At 42.7% G+C, this 15,973-nt stretch overlaps 1 protein-coding gene across 1 annotated transcript in view; it reads right to left on the bottom strand.

Annotated features, from left to right (window-relative positions):
• mea1 (male-enhanced antigen 1) overlaps positions 1-15,262 on the bottom strand; it is a gene marked incomplete at its 3' end in the record, with an annotated part of 18,669 nt that extends 3,407 nt beyond the window's left edge. Inside the window, exons 1-2 of the mRNA XM_083775109.1 lie at positions 15,155-15,262; positions 11,147-11,454 (exon numbers count right to left, since the gene is read on the bottom strand). Of these exons, the coding sequence (XP_083631235.1) occupies positions 11,147-11,374 (228 nt within the window). The 5' untranslated portion in view covers positions 11,375-11,454; positions 15,155-15,262. The remainder of the gene's footprint in view (positions 1-11,146; positions 11,455-15,154) is intronic.
• Positions 15,263-15,973: the final 711 nt, after the last annotated feature.

Raw genomic sequence — 15,973 nt, 5'->3', positions numbered from 1 at the left:
AGAAAATCCTATGGGAGAAAATCCTATGGAGAAAAGCCTATGGGAGAAAATCCTATGGGAGAAAATCCTATGGGAGAAAATCCTATGGAGAAAAGCCTATGGGAGAAAATCCTATGGAGAAAAGCCTATGGGGAAAATGCATTGGGATTCATTTCCTGGGCCACTCGTCGTTCTGAAAGGGGGCGGGGCTGAGACACTCTGTCATATTCCATCCTAATTTGCCAACGCAGCGTGCAGTTTATGTGAAATATTTCACAGCCTTTTCACATTGGCATGTTATAGCGCCACCAGGAGGCCACAACCTGACCTGGCCTGGTGGAGACCTGTCCTATTATAGCGCCACCAGGAGGCCACAACCTGACCTGGCCTGGTGGAGACCTGTCCTATTATAGCGCCACCAGGAGGCCACAACCTGACCTGGCCTGGTGGAGACCTGTCCTGTTATAGCGCCACCAGGAGGCCACAACCTGACCTGCCCTGGTGGAGACCTGTCCTATTATAGCGCCACCAGGAGGCCACAGCCTGACCTGCCCTGGTGGAGACCTGTCCTGTTATAGCGCCACCAGGAGGCCACAACCTGACCTGGCCTGGTGGAGACCTGTCCTATTATAGCGCCACCAGGAGGCCACAACCTGACCTGGCCTGGTGGAGACCTGTCCTATTATAGCGCCACCAGGAGGCCACAACCTGACCTGGCCTGGTGGAGACCTGTCCTGTTATAGCGCCACCAGGAGGCCACAACCTGACCTGCCCTGGTGGAGACCTGTCCTGTTATAGCGCCACCAGGAGGCCACAGCCTGACCTGGCCTGGTGGAGACCTGTCCTGTTATAGCGCCACCAGGAGGCCACAGCCTGACCTGGCCTGGTGGAGACCTGTCCTATTATAGCGCCACCAGGAGGCCACAACCTGACCTGGCCTGGTCCGTCTAGTTGATGACGTTTAGCCTCTCAGACCCAAAACTGTTTGTTATGTTGTTGGATCAGATTTTGTCCACAATTCCATGCTGATGATTATGGATGTTGGCACCATTAGGAGAGATAACAGGAAAACAATAAAAAACAATCACACCTGTGTGAAGTGAGGGGCGCTCATCATTATGCCATAAAATACACACAATGGGCTCCATTGTCGTCACCGCTAAACCCCTTATCCCTAAACCCTTTATCCCTAAACCCCTTATCCCTAAACCCCTTATCCCTAAACCCCTTATCCCTAAACCACTTATCCCTAAACCCTTATCCCTATAAACCCCTTATCCCTAAACCCCTTATCCCTAAACCCCTTATCCCTAAACCCCTTATCCCTAAACCCCTTATCCCTAAACCCCTTATCCCTAAACCCCTTATCCCTAAACCCCTTATCTCTAAACCCCTTATCCCTAAACCCCTTATCCCTAAACCCCTTATCTCTAAACCCCTTATCCCTAAACCCCTTATCCATAAACCCCTTATCCCTAAACCCTTTATCCCTAAACCCCTTATCTCTAAACCCCTTATCCCTAAACCCCTTATCCCTAAACCCTTTATCCCTAAACCCCTTATCTCTAAACCCCTTATCTCTAAACCCCTTATCCCTAAACCCCTTATCCCTAAACCCCTTATCCCTAAACCCCTTATCCCTAAACCCTTTATCCCTAAACCCCTTATCTCTAAACCCCTTATCCCTAAACCCCTTATCCCTAAACCCCTTATCCCTAAACCCCTTATCCCTAAACCCCTTATCTCTAAACCCCTTATCCCTAAACCCCTTATCTCTAAACCCCTTATCCCTAAACCCCTTATCCCTAAACCCCTTATCCCTAAACCCCTTATCCCTAAACCCCTAATCCCTAAACCCCTTATCCCTAAACCCCTAATCCCTAAACCCCTTATCCCTAAACCCCTTATCCCTAAACCCTTATCCCTAAACCCCTTATCCCTAAACCCCTTATCCCTAAACCCCTTATCCCTAAACCCTTTATCACTAAACCCTTTATCCCTAAACCCCTTATCCCTAAACCCCTTATCCCTAAACCCTTTATCACTAAACCCTTTATCCCTAAACGCCTTATCTCTAAACCCCTTATCCCTAAACCCCTTATCCCTAAACCCCTTATCCCTAAACCCCTTATCCCTAAACCCCTTATCTCTAAACCCCTTATCCCTAAACCCCTTATCCCTAAACCCCTTATCTCTAAACCCCTTATCCCTAAACCCCTTATCCCTAAACCCCTTATCCCTAAACCCCTTATCTCTAAACCCCTTATCCCTAAACCCCTTATCCCTAAACCCCTTATCCCTAAACCCCTTATCCCTAAACCCCTTATCCCTAAACCCCTTATCTCTAAACCCCTTATCCCTAAACCCCTTATCCCTAAACCCTTTATCACTAAACCCTTTATCCCTAAACCCCTTATCCCTAAACCCCTTATCTCTAAACCCCTTATCCCTAAACCCCTTATCCCTAAACCCCTTATCCCTAAACCCCTAATCCCTAAACCCCTTATCCCTAAACCCCTTATCCCTAAACCCTTTATCCCTAAACCCTTTATCACTAAACCCTTTATCCCTAAACCCCTTATCCCTAAACCCCTTATCCCTAAACCCCTAATCCCTAAACCCCTTATCCCTAAACCCCTAATCCCTAAACCCCTTATCTCTAAACCCCTTATCCCTAAACCCCTTATCTCTAAACCCCTTATCCCTAAACCCCTTATCCCTAAACCCCTAATCCCTAAACCCCTTATCCCTAAACCCCTAATCCCTAAACCCCTTATCCCTAAACCCTTTATCCCTAAACCCCTTATCCCTAAACCCCTTATCCCTAAACCCTTTATCCCTAAACCCCTTATCCCTAAACCCTTTATCCCTAAACCCCTTATCCCTAAACCCCTTATCTCTAAACCCCTTATCCCTAAACCCCTTATCCCTAAACCCCTTATCCCTAAACCCCTAATCCCTAAACCCCTTATCCCTAAACCCTTTATCACTAAACCCTTTATCCCTAAACCCCTTATCCCTAAACCCCTTATCCCTAAACCCCTTATCCCTAAACCCTTTATCCCTAAACCCCTTATCCCTAAACCCCTTATCCCTAAACCCCTAATCCCTAAACCCCTTATCTCTAAACCCCTTATCCCTAAACCCCTTATCCCTAAACCCCTTATCCCTAAACCCTTTATCCCTAAACCCCTTATCTCTAAACCCCTTATCCCTAAACCCCTTATCCCTAAACCCCTTATCCCTAAACCCCTTATCCCTAAACCCCTTATCCCTAAACCCCTTATCCCTAAACCCCTTATCTCTAAACCCTTTATCACTAAACCCCTTATCCCTAAACCCCTTATCCCTAAACCCCTTATCCCTAAACCCCTAATCCATAAACCCTTTATCCCTAAACCCTTTATCCCTAAACCCCTAATCCCTAAACCCCTTATCCCTAAATAGTTAACCCATTCTGACCTGAGATCAGATTCTAAAAACGTCTTCTACATCCTGACAGTTTTCTGAAAAAGCTATGTTTCTATGTCAGTGGTTCTTCGATTTAAAAGAAATAGCAGACCTACAAGCTCGTAGCGCGCCACTCGGTGAGCTTGTAGATCTGCTATTTGTCAATAGCTAAAGCATATTTATAGCTATTGACCTGTCTGTCTAGCATCAAATGTTGGATGAGTGAGAACTTTCTCAAGCTAAATGAGGATAAGACAGAAGTTCTCATAATCGGTTCTAGTGAGCAGAAAGAATAAATAATAAGCAGACTTGGCAACCTGACTGTAGAAAGTAACAGTACAGTAAAGAACCTGGGGGTTATTATTGATTCTGAATTGAATTTTAATTCACACATTAATCATGTTACCAAGATTGCCTTTTTTCACCTTAGAAATATTGCAGAATCAGAGCCTATTTGTCCTTGGACGATGCAAAAACGCTAATCCACGCCTTTGTTTTTTCTCGGCTTGATTTATACTGCAATGAACTTTTTTCAGGACTGCCTAAGAAAACAACTGACAGATTACAACTTGTCCAAAATGCAGCAGCCAGAGTTTTAACTAGAACTAAGATGAGAGAACATATTACTCCAGTTTTGGCTTCACTGCACTGGCTTCCGGTTGTTTTTAGGATTGATTTTAAAATTATTTTACTTGTCTATAAAGCTCTCAATGGTCTCGCACCTTCCTACCTACATGACTGCCTGCCTAAATATGTCCCAAACCGCCCCCTAAGGTCTTCCACTGCTGGCCTGCTCGCTTTGCCTAAAACAATGGCAACTAAAAAATACGGGGAAGCAGCTTTTTGCTTCTACGGGCCGTCGGCGTGGAACAAGCTCCCACTGTACCTTCGTCAGGCAGCCTCTGTAGACATTTTTAAAGCTCAGCTCAAGACCCACTTCTACAACATTGCTTTTAATTGATCTTTTATTTTTTGTTATTCATGTCCTCACTGTATTGCATTACTGCTTGTTTTTTAATGTCTTTGCCTTGCTTTTCTTTTTTTCCCTCCATTGTTCTGTAAAGCACTTTGAGCTGCATTTGATGTCATGAAAGGTGCTATACAAATAAAGTTTTATTATTATTATTATTATTATAACATAATGCTAACACCAAAAGGGGTTACTCTACGACTGTACTCTACGACTGTACTCTACTCTAGCTTCAGTTATAATAATCATTTCTTCTTCTGTTTTCTACCTGAATAATATAACCACATTATAACCATACGAAATGAAATGGGAGTTAAATGCTGCAATTTGTAAAAATGGCAAAATATGACTGTCTTATAAAATGTCCCTGGGACTGATTTCTAAAAAGACCAGGACTCATTACATTGAAAACCTATTGACGTCACTCACTGACGCAGGCACGCACGCACGCACGCACGCACGCACGCACGCACACACGCACGCACGCACGCACACACGCACGCACCTCCACCTAGACATGTTGTAGAACCTGGCCTCAGTCCTACATGTGTTAACTCGTAGAACACTAGCGCCCTCTGGTGATAGTTCACGGTAACGCCAACCATTCACTGTCATTGTATTGCAGCCAAAGATGGTCTGTGTATGAAGATGGGCCGAGACTTCATTGGAGCCACTAGAGGAGAAATGGTTCCTGACACAAAGCCTACAAATGGTCTCCTGAATATAGTAGGCGTGGTTGGCTTCTCCCCCCCCCCCCCCCCCCCCCCCCCCCCCCTTGTACCTTGAGGCCTACGAAGAAAGAAAAAAACGATGACTGACACAGGGGTGAAAAATGGGTTACAAAATCGTGGGATAAAAAATATATAAAAACAAAAAAGAAAGAAAAATACCCTTATCAACTATTCTACCACAGGTCGTTTCGAGGAAGCAATCTGATTGGTTGAAACAGCCTTCTAGCCGTGGTTCAAACGAGCACCGTTCACCACCTAATCAAAACAAAGAATTCAGCTGCTCTGTTCTCCCAGACTCGGTGGCTAGGCTAGCTAGTTTCTTGGGACATTTTGTGGTCGTATAGTGACCAGGCCTGGAATTTCATCCTTTTAGGGGCAAGGCCACTTGGCCTTTAGTGTGGTCAAATGTTTGAGGGCACAAGGCCAAGTGCCAGGGCATGAAGGCCATCAATTAAAACAATGATTTATTTTCCCAAGGCGAACATTGGTTCAGAACAGTGCTTCTTAAATAAGTAATCACAGCTTTAAATAACAAAATATAAGTAGCTACTGTTGTAAAATATTGTAAACATGTTTTGGGGTCCCAGTCCATAATGAAATGGACCCTGTCAGGCTGTCACCCTATAGGCTAATTCATATACATTTAATTGGGGGGTTCTTGACATTTAAATGGCTGGAGTTAAACTCAGTGAGTTAATTCACAGAAAATACAATGACATCCTGCATAACTTTTGAATCAGGGCGTGGTTTAGAAAAGCCTATGTTTTGTGCTAAACTAATATATTGAATAACATGGCATTGTAGAGAGTTAAGATAAGATGAGATCATTTCTCCATTGTGAGGACTCTGGAGATAAGTCAACACAAAGTGAAAGTGCAGCTTCAGATCAGTCAGTGTTTTGTTCCTACTAGCGCTGCAAAGATTCATCGATTAATCGTAATCGAATCGATTATTCAATTAGTTGTCAACTAATTTGGTAATCGATTAATCGAATCGGCAACTAATCACTAGTTTTTTGCAATTCATCATAGATTATTTCCTACTTAACCATAGTTTTTCCAGTGTTAAGAGTAACTAAAGTAAAGAGAAGTGATCCATCTCTCTTCCCTTACAATCTGATGATAGTTGCACAGTAGCGAAAATATGACACATACAAAACATATGGCTGGAATATTTATTTTTAAATTACCTATTTGAGTCTAGACTGTGACACATGTGCAGCTATTCTTTAATCCAATGTATGCAGTCACAATAAGCCTAAAGACACCATGAGTTGCTTTGATTAATTTAAATTTAGTTTGTCTTTTATTTGAAAAACAACCTAATCAGCAGATAATCAAATTATTGTTTGAATGAATTATATTTTTTGTTAGTCTAAAATAACCTAAAATATATTTTTAAGGTGATAGCTAAATCGATTCATCGGCAGATGAATCGATTATGAAAATAATCGTTAGTTGCAGCCCTAGTTCCTACCTGGAGACAGTGTGTGCTGTGCTCAGGGGAACAATTGATTAATTACATCCATGGTATGTTTATGTCGCTATCCATAATGCGACGCAAAAGTACATGTAGATGTAGACACTGTAGATACGGTAGATCATCTCTCCTCCTCCTCGTATAATGGACAGCCACGCTGTTTCGCGTTAGACACAAATAAATCAGCCGGACCACGTCCGACCAGCGACCATGCAGCGTTAACCCATTCTGACCTGAGATCAGATTCATACGTGGTTTCCGCCGGACGCACACTGGTCCTGATGAACCCATTCTGACCTGAGATCAGATTCTAGAAATGTCAGTCGCTCTTCGATTTTTCAAAAATAGCAGACCTACAAGCTCATATCGCGCCACTCGGTGGCGCGATATGAGCTTGTAGATCTGCTATTTTTAAATAGCTAAAGCATAACATGATGCTGACACCAAAATGGGTGCCCGGTCAGAATGGGTTAATGCATGTGACGTAGGACCGCCACACTGTCGCAACGCTAGAAAACATTATTTCGTTTTGAGCGATAGTCGCAGTTTGACGGATAGCTAGATTAGCTACACTAGGCAGCGTGTGGGCTAAATGCGCTCCCTTTACTCTGTCAGACAGAGTGTGTATGTGTGGCGCGGAGGAGGAGGCGTGCGGGTGTGTGTGTGTCTGTGTGTGTGTGTGTGTGTGTGTCTGTGTGTGTATGCGTGCGCCATGACGGCCAGCGGCAGCAGGGGTAGTTATTAAGGCACCGCAAAAGAATCAAACCACTTTGCAAATGGCAACACAACGACAACACAGATTTGTTCTGCGCGGGACGTGAGGGGAACATTGGTTACCGTAATGACTGGAAAATTGCGCAGAGGAAAACCGGTAAAATGAACTCTGGGGGGCACCGGTCGGGGCGCCGTATGGGAATATACTTTTCCGAGGGGCAACCACGGCCGTGAAAATCCTGCCCTCTTGGTGACTACATCCGTCATTAAAAATATATATTCTTTCAGCGATTTTCTTAGTTTTAAGGGTAACTGTGGTAGAATTGCAATATTACACGAGAGGGTGTGGGTTAACGTGATGCTTGCGGAACTCGACTCCGTCTCGTTCCTGACCGCATCCCTGTCGTGGCAATAATCACGTTAAACCAGACCCTCTCATGTCATATTGCTTAAAGGACAACTTTAGTTTTTTTCAACCACGGTTCATGTTTCAGGTTGTTATTAGAGAAAATAAAAGATGAGTGTTCTTTTTTTTTTCATTTGCTGCTTTCTTTCGTTTTAGGGATTTTAGCTGTTTTTGACAGGGGGGAGGGGGCATTCAAACATGGGGCTAAATATGTATTTTTTTACAACATTTTATAGCGATTTATTTTTTAATTATTTACTATAGTCCTAATAAACCCCTGGAAATGTCATCTGGCCACAAAACATCACGAGATCTACTGAAAGTGTCAAACTGACATATTGAGCCTATGACACACAGTGTGGCTTCCCCCCCAGTAGGCTACCTTCACATTCAGTAGATCCTGTGATTTATTTGTGGCCAGATGTAATTTCCTGGGGTTTATTAGGACTATAGTAAATAATACAAAAATAAATCTCCATAATATTTTGTAAAAAAAATACATATTTAGCCCCATGTTCGAATGCCCCCGCCCCCTGTACAAAACAGCTAAAATCCCTAAAACGAAAGAAAGCAGCAAATGAAAAAAAAAAGAACACTCATCTTTTACTTTCTCTAATAACAACCTGAAACATGAACCGTGGTTGAAAAAAACTAAAGTTGTCCTTTAAGTAAACTAGTACCAACAAGGTCGACTAGTGGAGTCACTAGTCGACTAGTTGCTTAATGCCCCATTTAGAACATATTTTATTGGCGTGGTCACGGGGAGAGTTGCTATAATAAACCCATTTAGGCCCGACGTTAAAATGTCTTTTTAAAATGTATTTCTTTCTGAAATACCTCATGTATCAGTATCATAATAACCCCTGTTGGTGTGTTAAAGGAGAATTCCATGCTAGAATGCTTTCTTATCTTTCTTACCTTTCTTTGTAGTCGTTACGTCCCCACCAAAGAGGTCCAGGTGTTTTTTTGTGTGCAAAAACTCCTTATTGGCTATTTTCCCTACCATAAGCCCTCAATGAATTGCATTGCATTGAATGGGAATTGAATGGGGTTATGGGGTGTTATGCTAATTCGCTTATTTCCATCTAAATAAGTAGTAAAGTGTGCCGCTTGGGTTATTATTTACATTATGAAGAGAGGATATATACAAAGAAATTATAATTTTGAGCGATGGAAATAAGCAAATTAGCACAACACCCCATAGCCCCATTCAATTCCCATTCAATTCAATGCAATTCATTTAGGGCTTATGGTAGGGGAAATAGCCAATAAGGAGCTTTTGCACAAAATAACACCTGGACCTCTTTGGTGGGGACGTAACAACTACAAAGAAAGGTAAGAAAGTCTTTTAGTATGGAATTCTCCTTTAAGCATTGTTATACTTTAGCCATTGAAAAATAGCAGACCTACAAGCTCGTACGAGCTTGTAGGTCTGCTATTTTTGCAAAATCGTGAAAGTGTGCCGCAAATTCGTAATATATATTTTTTAACTCAAATCGTGGGTCGGCGGCCAATTACATATCATTTTTGTCTATTTGTATAACGTCTCTAAATGTTTTGATGAATTGAACAATGTGGACCCTGTTGTAAACAAGTGTAACGCTTAATTGGGTCGTCCACTCACAGTTAACAGTCTTTGTGTTGAGTTTGTGCTTGAAATGTACTGTAATTCTGCAAACTGTTAATACATACTTGAGTCAATATCAATCAGTATAATAGAGGATTTAGAAGACTTTTTTTTAACATTTCGACGTCAGGCCTAAATGAGTTCACCCATTCTGGGCGGGAAGCCCTGTCGGTGTGTTAAAACGCATTACGTTATACTTTAGCTGTTGAAATAAAATAGCAGACCTACGAGCTCGTAGGTCTGCCGTTTTTGAAAAACCGTGAAAGCGTGCCGCAGATTTGGAATATATAACGTTTGTAACTCAAATCGTGGGTCGGCGGCCAATTACATATCATTTTAGTCTATTTGTATAACGTCTCTAAATGTTTTGATGAATTGAACATGGTGGACCCTCTTGTAAACAAGTGTAATGCTTAATTGGGTCGTCCACTCACAGTTAACAGTCTTTGTATTGAGTTTGTGCTTGAAAATCTGTTTTTTTACATTTGGACGTCAGACCTAAATGTTCCTCTGAAGCGTACCCTAACCCTAAAGGTGTTGATCAGGGTGTTCCTCTGAAGTGTACCCTAACCCTAACCCTAAAGGTGTTGATCAGGGTGTTCCTCTGAAGCGTACCCTAACCCTAACCCTAAAGGTGTTGATCAGGGTGGTCCTCTGAAGTGTACCCTAACCCTAACCCTAAAGGTGTTGATCAGGGTGGTCCTCTGAAGTGTACCCTAACCCTAACCCTAAAGGTGTTGATCAGGGTGTTCCTCTGAAGTGTACCCTAACCCTAACCCTAAAGGTGTTGATCAGGGTGGTCCTCTGAAGGTAAAGGTGTTGGTAAGGTGTAAAGGTGTCTGAAGGTAAAGGTGTTGGTAAGGTGTAAAGGTGTCTGAAGGTAAAGGTGTTGGTAAGGTGTAAAGGTGTCTGAAGGTAAAGGTGTTGATCAGGACGTTCCTCTGAAGCGTACCTCTATCCTCAGGTGGACGTGGTCCAGCTGTAAAGGTGTCTGAAGGTAAAGGTGTTGGTAAGCTGTAAAGGTGTCTGAAGGTAAAGGTGTTGGTAAGGGCGGTGGTGGCTCAGCGGTAGAGTGCCTGGATGGTAACCGTAAGGTTGCCAGTTCGAACCCGGGCTCCCCCAGAGTTACTGTCCAAGTGTCCTTGAGCAAGACACTGAACCCCTAATTGCTCCCGATGTGCTAGTTGGTGCCTTGCATGGTTTCCGCTGCCATCGGTGTGTGAATATGTGTGTGAATGGGTGAATGTAATGCACAATCTATGTAAAGGTGTGTGAATGGGTGAATGTAATGCACAATCTCTGTAAAGGTGTGTGAATGGGTGAATGTAATGCACAGTCTATGTAAAGGTGTGTGAATGGGTGAATGTAATGCACAATCTATGTAAAGGTGTGTGAATGGGTGAATGTAATGCACAATCTATATAAAGGTGTGTGAATGGGTGAATGTAATGCACAGTCTATGTAAAGGTGTATGAATGGGTGAATGTAATGCACAATCTATGTAAAGGTGTGTGAATGGGTGTGTATTGGAATGGGTGAATGTAATGCACAATCTATGTAAAGCGCCTTGGATAAAGGCGCTATATAAATGCACCATTTACCATTTAAGGTGTAAAGGTGTCTGTACCCTAACCCTCTGAAGGTAAGGTGTAAAGGTGTAAAGGTGTCTGTACCCTAACCCTCTGAAGGTAAGGTGTAAAGGTGTCTGTACCCTAACCCTCTGAAGGTAAAGGTGTAAAGGTGTAAAGGTGTTTGTACCCTAACCCTAACCCTAACCCTCTGAAGCGTACCTCTATCCTCAGGTGGACGTGGTCCAGCTGCTGGTCAGCGTTCTGCTCGTCCGGCTCCTGGTTGAGGGGCTGGTAGTAGTACCCTCCCCCCCCCTCTGGCTCCTCCCCCTCTGCGTCCTCCCCGCTCCACTCCTCCCCTCCTCCGCCCTCCGGGGGCAGCGCTGCGTCCACCGGCTGATCCTGGACCAGGTCGTCGTCGCAGTTCGGAAGGATTCTCTCTGGACCCATGATGGTGATGGATGACCGCTGACCGCTAACCGCTAGCCGCTAGCCGCCGTCCGCTGATGGACTACAGCTCCCACAAAGCCCTGGAACATTACAGTTATTATTAGCTGATGGACTACAGCTCCCACAAAGCCCTGGAACATTACAGTTATTATTAGCTGATGGACTACAACTCCCACAAGTCCTGAAACATTACAGTTATCATTAGCTGATGGACTACAACTCCCACAAAGCCCTGGAACATTACAGTTATCATTAGCTGATGGACTACAGCTCCCACAAAGCCCTGAAACATCACATGTTATTATTAGCTGTTGGAACATCATGTTATTAAGTTTATCAACACATTAGCCAAATTCCAAAACCCAGAATCTCGTCTACTACTCAGTCGCTCCAGCATGGTGGTGTTACGGTGACATCGGTGACCTGTGGAAATGTGTGACAATCGTCTCCATAGACAATCACATGATGTCAGCGTCTCTGAATGCAGATCGCTGCAGTTTGTTCAACCGGGCGGTATCCAGGCCACGTTTTTAAGACCCCGACGTAAGTTGAAGTCGTGTGAAGTCCACAAGATAGTCACATATTTCAGCAGGGTCACCAATTCCAATGTAACACCGCCAGGCTGGAGTGAGCGAGTGGCCTTTGAGACCTGGAACGCATCTGTGTCGCCTTTATAGCTTTTAACCACTTTGACCATTATTTTTAACATTTAGCTCTACATTGATACCAAATCTCTTCACCAAAAATAGCCGATCTACAAGCTCACAATGTGCCGCAACGTAAAGCTGGGAGCTTGTAGATCTGCTATTTTAGGTGAATGTTCCCCCTAGAATAGGGCGGTTTCAATTCATGTGGTTAAATGTATAAAGTATAAAAGCTTTTGTATCATTTTTTTATGTTGACAATCCATTTTCGATAATCATGCTATATTAAAGTCCTTTTCTTTACACTAGTAATCATGTAATGTTATCTGTACATTATATGAATTGCATTCAAATGATTTATTTCTAAATGTTTTGTTGTCCACGTGTTGAGGCCCTTTGGGCATCTTGCTCCTAGCACTTTATTTTATTTATTTTATACCTTTCGTAGGCTACTGTTTTTATTACTGTGCAAAATAAATCTAATCGAGTATTTTCAATCTGTCGTTATGGAAACATGAGAGATTGAAAACAGTTTTCCTCTGGGGAACTAATATAATATTGCAATATTTGAGAAAATCGAAATTATTCTGTCAGAATCGTTTTCATGTTGCTGATCTACAAGCTTACAACCCAGCGTCCATTTGGTTTCATTGTTGCGCTCTCTATTGATACATATCTGCTGGACTTAATTTAAAAGAAGTCTACACAATTAAGATAATGTAGAATAATTGTTATTTTGATCAACGTTTGCCTGTTATCTCTCCTAATGGTACCAACATCAATACAGCCTGTTATCTCTCCTAATGGTACCAACATCAATACAGCCTGTTATCTCTCCTAATGGTACCAACATCAATACAGCCTGTTATCTCTCCTAATGGTACCAACATCAATACAGCCTGTTATCTCTCCTAATGGTACCAACATCAATACAGCCTGTTATCTCTCCTAATGGTACCAACATCAATACAGCATGGAACTGTGGACAAAATCTGATCCAACGACAACAAAATATAATGATTTCATTTGGGTCTGAGAGGCTAAATGTCATCAGATGGTGGTCCGTGGCTCAGATGGGTCTGAGAGGCTAAATGTCATCAGATGGTGGTTCCGTGGCTCAGATGGGTCTGAGAGGCTAAATGTCATCAGATGGTGGTTCCGTGGCTCAGATGGGTCTGAGAGGCTATATGTCATCAGATGGTGGTCCGTGGCTCAGATGGGTCTGAGAGGCTAAATGTCATCAGATGGTGGTTCCGTGGCTCAGATGGGTCTGAGAGGCTAAATGTCATCAAATGGTGGTTCCGTGGCTCAGATGGGTCTGAGAGGCTAAATGTCATCAGATGGTGGTCCGTGGCTCAGATGGGTCTGAGAGGCTAAATGTCATCAGATGGTGGTCCGTGGCTCAGATGGGTCTGAGAGGCTAAATGTCATCAGATGGTGGTCCGTGGCTCAGATGGGTCTGAGAGGCTAAATGTCATCAGATGGTGGTTCCGAGGCTCAAATGCAGAATAAATCAGTGGTTCCCAAACTGATTAATTTCAAGGACCCCCAAATTGACACTAATTACCCCGTGGGCCCCATTTGAAAAGGTATGCCAGGGACCCCCATGTGAGAAAGGATGGCAGTGATTCTCAACCCGTTTAATATCAAGGACCCCCAGTTTGACATGCGTTAGTCTATGGACCCCCCATTGAATGGCCTTTCTATTTCTGGGACCCCCAATTTATATATCGTAAAATCAATTCAATTCAATTTAACTCTGAGAGTGCACAGATGGAACCAAATGGACCCTAACAGGTCCATTTGGTTCCATCTGTTACACTCTCAGAGTTACAGACCCATAAGGGTCCATTTGGTTCCATTTGTACACTCTCAGACCCCTTTTCCACCGGTTGGTTCCCAATGGGAACCGGTTCAGTTCTTTTTGGTTCTTAGTCCATGAGCCAGAGCTCCAAAATTGGTGGGCAAACTATACCCTATATTAAATTGTTTATAGGATCAATACAAGTAAATTAATACATGATAACCCTTCCACAGTAGTAGCTTTTTAATATTTTTGATTATTTTGCATATTTTCCTACATAATGCCTCATTTGCATATTTAAAAATGTTAAATTTGTAATACAATAAATCATTGTCTTCGTGTAAGTACTCAATTGGGGAAGTTTAATGGTGATAACAATCTAATATAGGTATGGTTTTGCTACACTCAATTCATAATTAACGTTTCAATTTTGGAGCTCTGGCTTATGGACTAAAAACCAAAAAGAACTGAACCGGTTCCCACTGGGAACCAACCGGTGGAAAAGGGGCCTCAGAGTTACAGACCCATAAGGGTCCATTTGGTTCCATCTGTTACACTCTCAGAGTTACAGACCCATAAGGGTCCGTTTGGTTCCATTTGTACACTCTCAGAGTTACAGACCCATAACGGTCCATTTGGTTCCATTTGTACACTCTCAAGAGTTTACAGACCCATAAGGGTCCATTTGGTTCCATTTGTACACTCTCAGAGTTACAGACCCATAAGGGTCCATTTGGTTCCATTTGTACACTCTCAGAGTTACAGACCCATAAGGGTCCATTTGGTTCCATTTGTACACTCTCAGAGTTACAGACCCATAAGGGTCCATTTGGTTCCAAACCATCATTTAGCTGGGATTCCTGGGAACTCCCTCAAGGACCCCCGGGGGTCCCCGAACCCCCTGGAACTCCCTCAAGGACCCCCGGGGGTCCCCGGACCCCCCGGAACTCCCTCAAGGACCCCCGGGGGTCCGCGGACCCCCTGGAACTCCCTCAAGGACCCCCGGGGGTCCGCGGACCCCACTTTGGGAACCAGTAGAATAAACTAATGGACCTTATTTATGACGTGATTCAACAGGGTTGAAATGAAAACATTGTAACATTTAATGAGTGTAACTTAATTGTCATTGATTGAACAATAATTTGCATTCACAGTATGCAGATTAGAATGATAAGATTACAAACAAAAGTACAAGTTAATACAAATTACTGAATCTGCTACGATCTATGATAAAAACCAGAAAAGACTTGTTTGTTTACGTCAGGGTCCTCCATTTCCAATTCATCAGAAAACCACCGCATTATAACAACAATTCGTTAATTAAGGTCTTACCTGGAGGAGATTTACGAAAGCTTTTTATTATAATAATAATAAAAATAATAATAATCCAGATTCACACCGTCGAGTCTACAGTCTGCAGCTGTTCAATGTTCAATGTTGTTGTTCCGGGTTAGGGGGGGGTTACTTCCGCGTACGTCACTCACGTTACGTCAGCACGCACGCACGCACGCTGCCTAGCTAGAATCATTGCGTGTGTGATCACAGATAATACATTTATATATATTTAATATTAATATATTATATTAACATAATGTAGTGAAAACAGGTTTCACCGATAGGAGAAGTGGGTCATTCATATTCATACTATTCGGTCATTTCGGGGCCATTTCAGTCTATAGTAAACTTTTTCTAAACAAGATTATAATTATAATTACGGTATTATAGTAATTATAATTAGATTAACAAGATGTGTTTTACAGAGAACATGCGGGCATGTTCAGCTGTCAGAAAAAAAAACATATTTGTCCAGCTTTATAATGCATTATTAAAAATGTCCATAATAAAATAAAAAATATCCATTCACACTGTAATGACATGATTGGACATACAGTATAGCAGGGAGACATGTTATAAAGATGGCCATCTTTACTCACAGAGTAAGATTTTAATATATTTATCAATCATATTTTCAGAATGATGTGAAGATGTATCGATTCCCTCTAAATGTAAGCGTAAGGGGGCATGTTGCTTTACCACATCAGTAACAATGAAACAATAAACAATTAAAAATACATGCTACTTTCATAGGCGGAGCTTGAACTTGACGCCTGGGGGTGCGACTGCTTGTCCAACGACACCCGTTTTTTTTTT

This window comes from Protomyctophum parallelum (assembly GCF_964188405.1).
Source record: "Protomyctophum parallelum genome assembly, chromosome: 10".
Lineage (NCBI taxonomy): Eukaryota > Metazoa > Chordata > Actinopteri > Myctophiformes > Myctophidae > Protomyctophum > Protomyctophum parallelum.
This window is presented reverse-complemented; position numbering and strand designations above follow the sequence as displayed.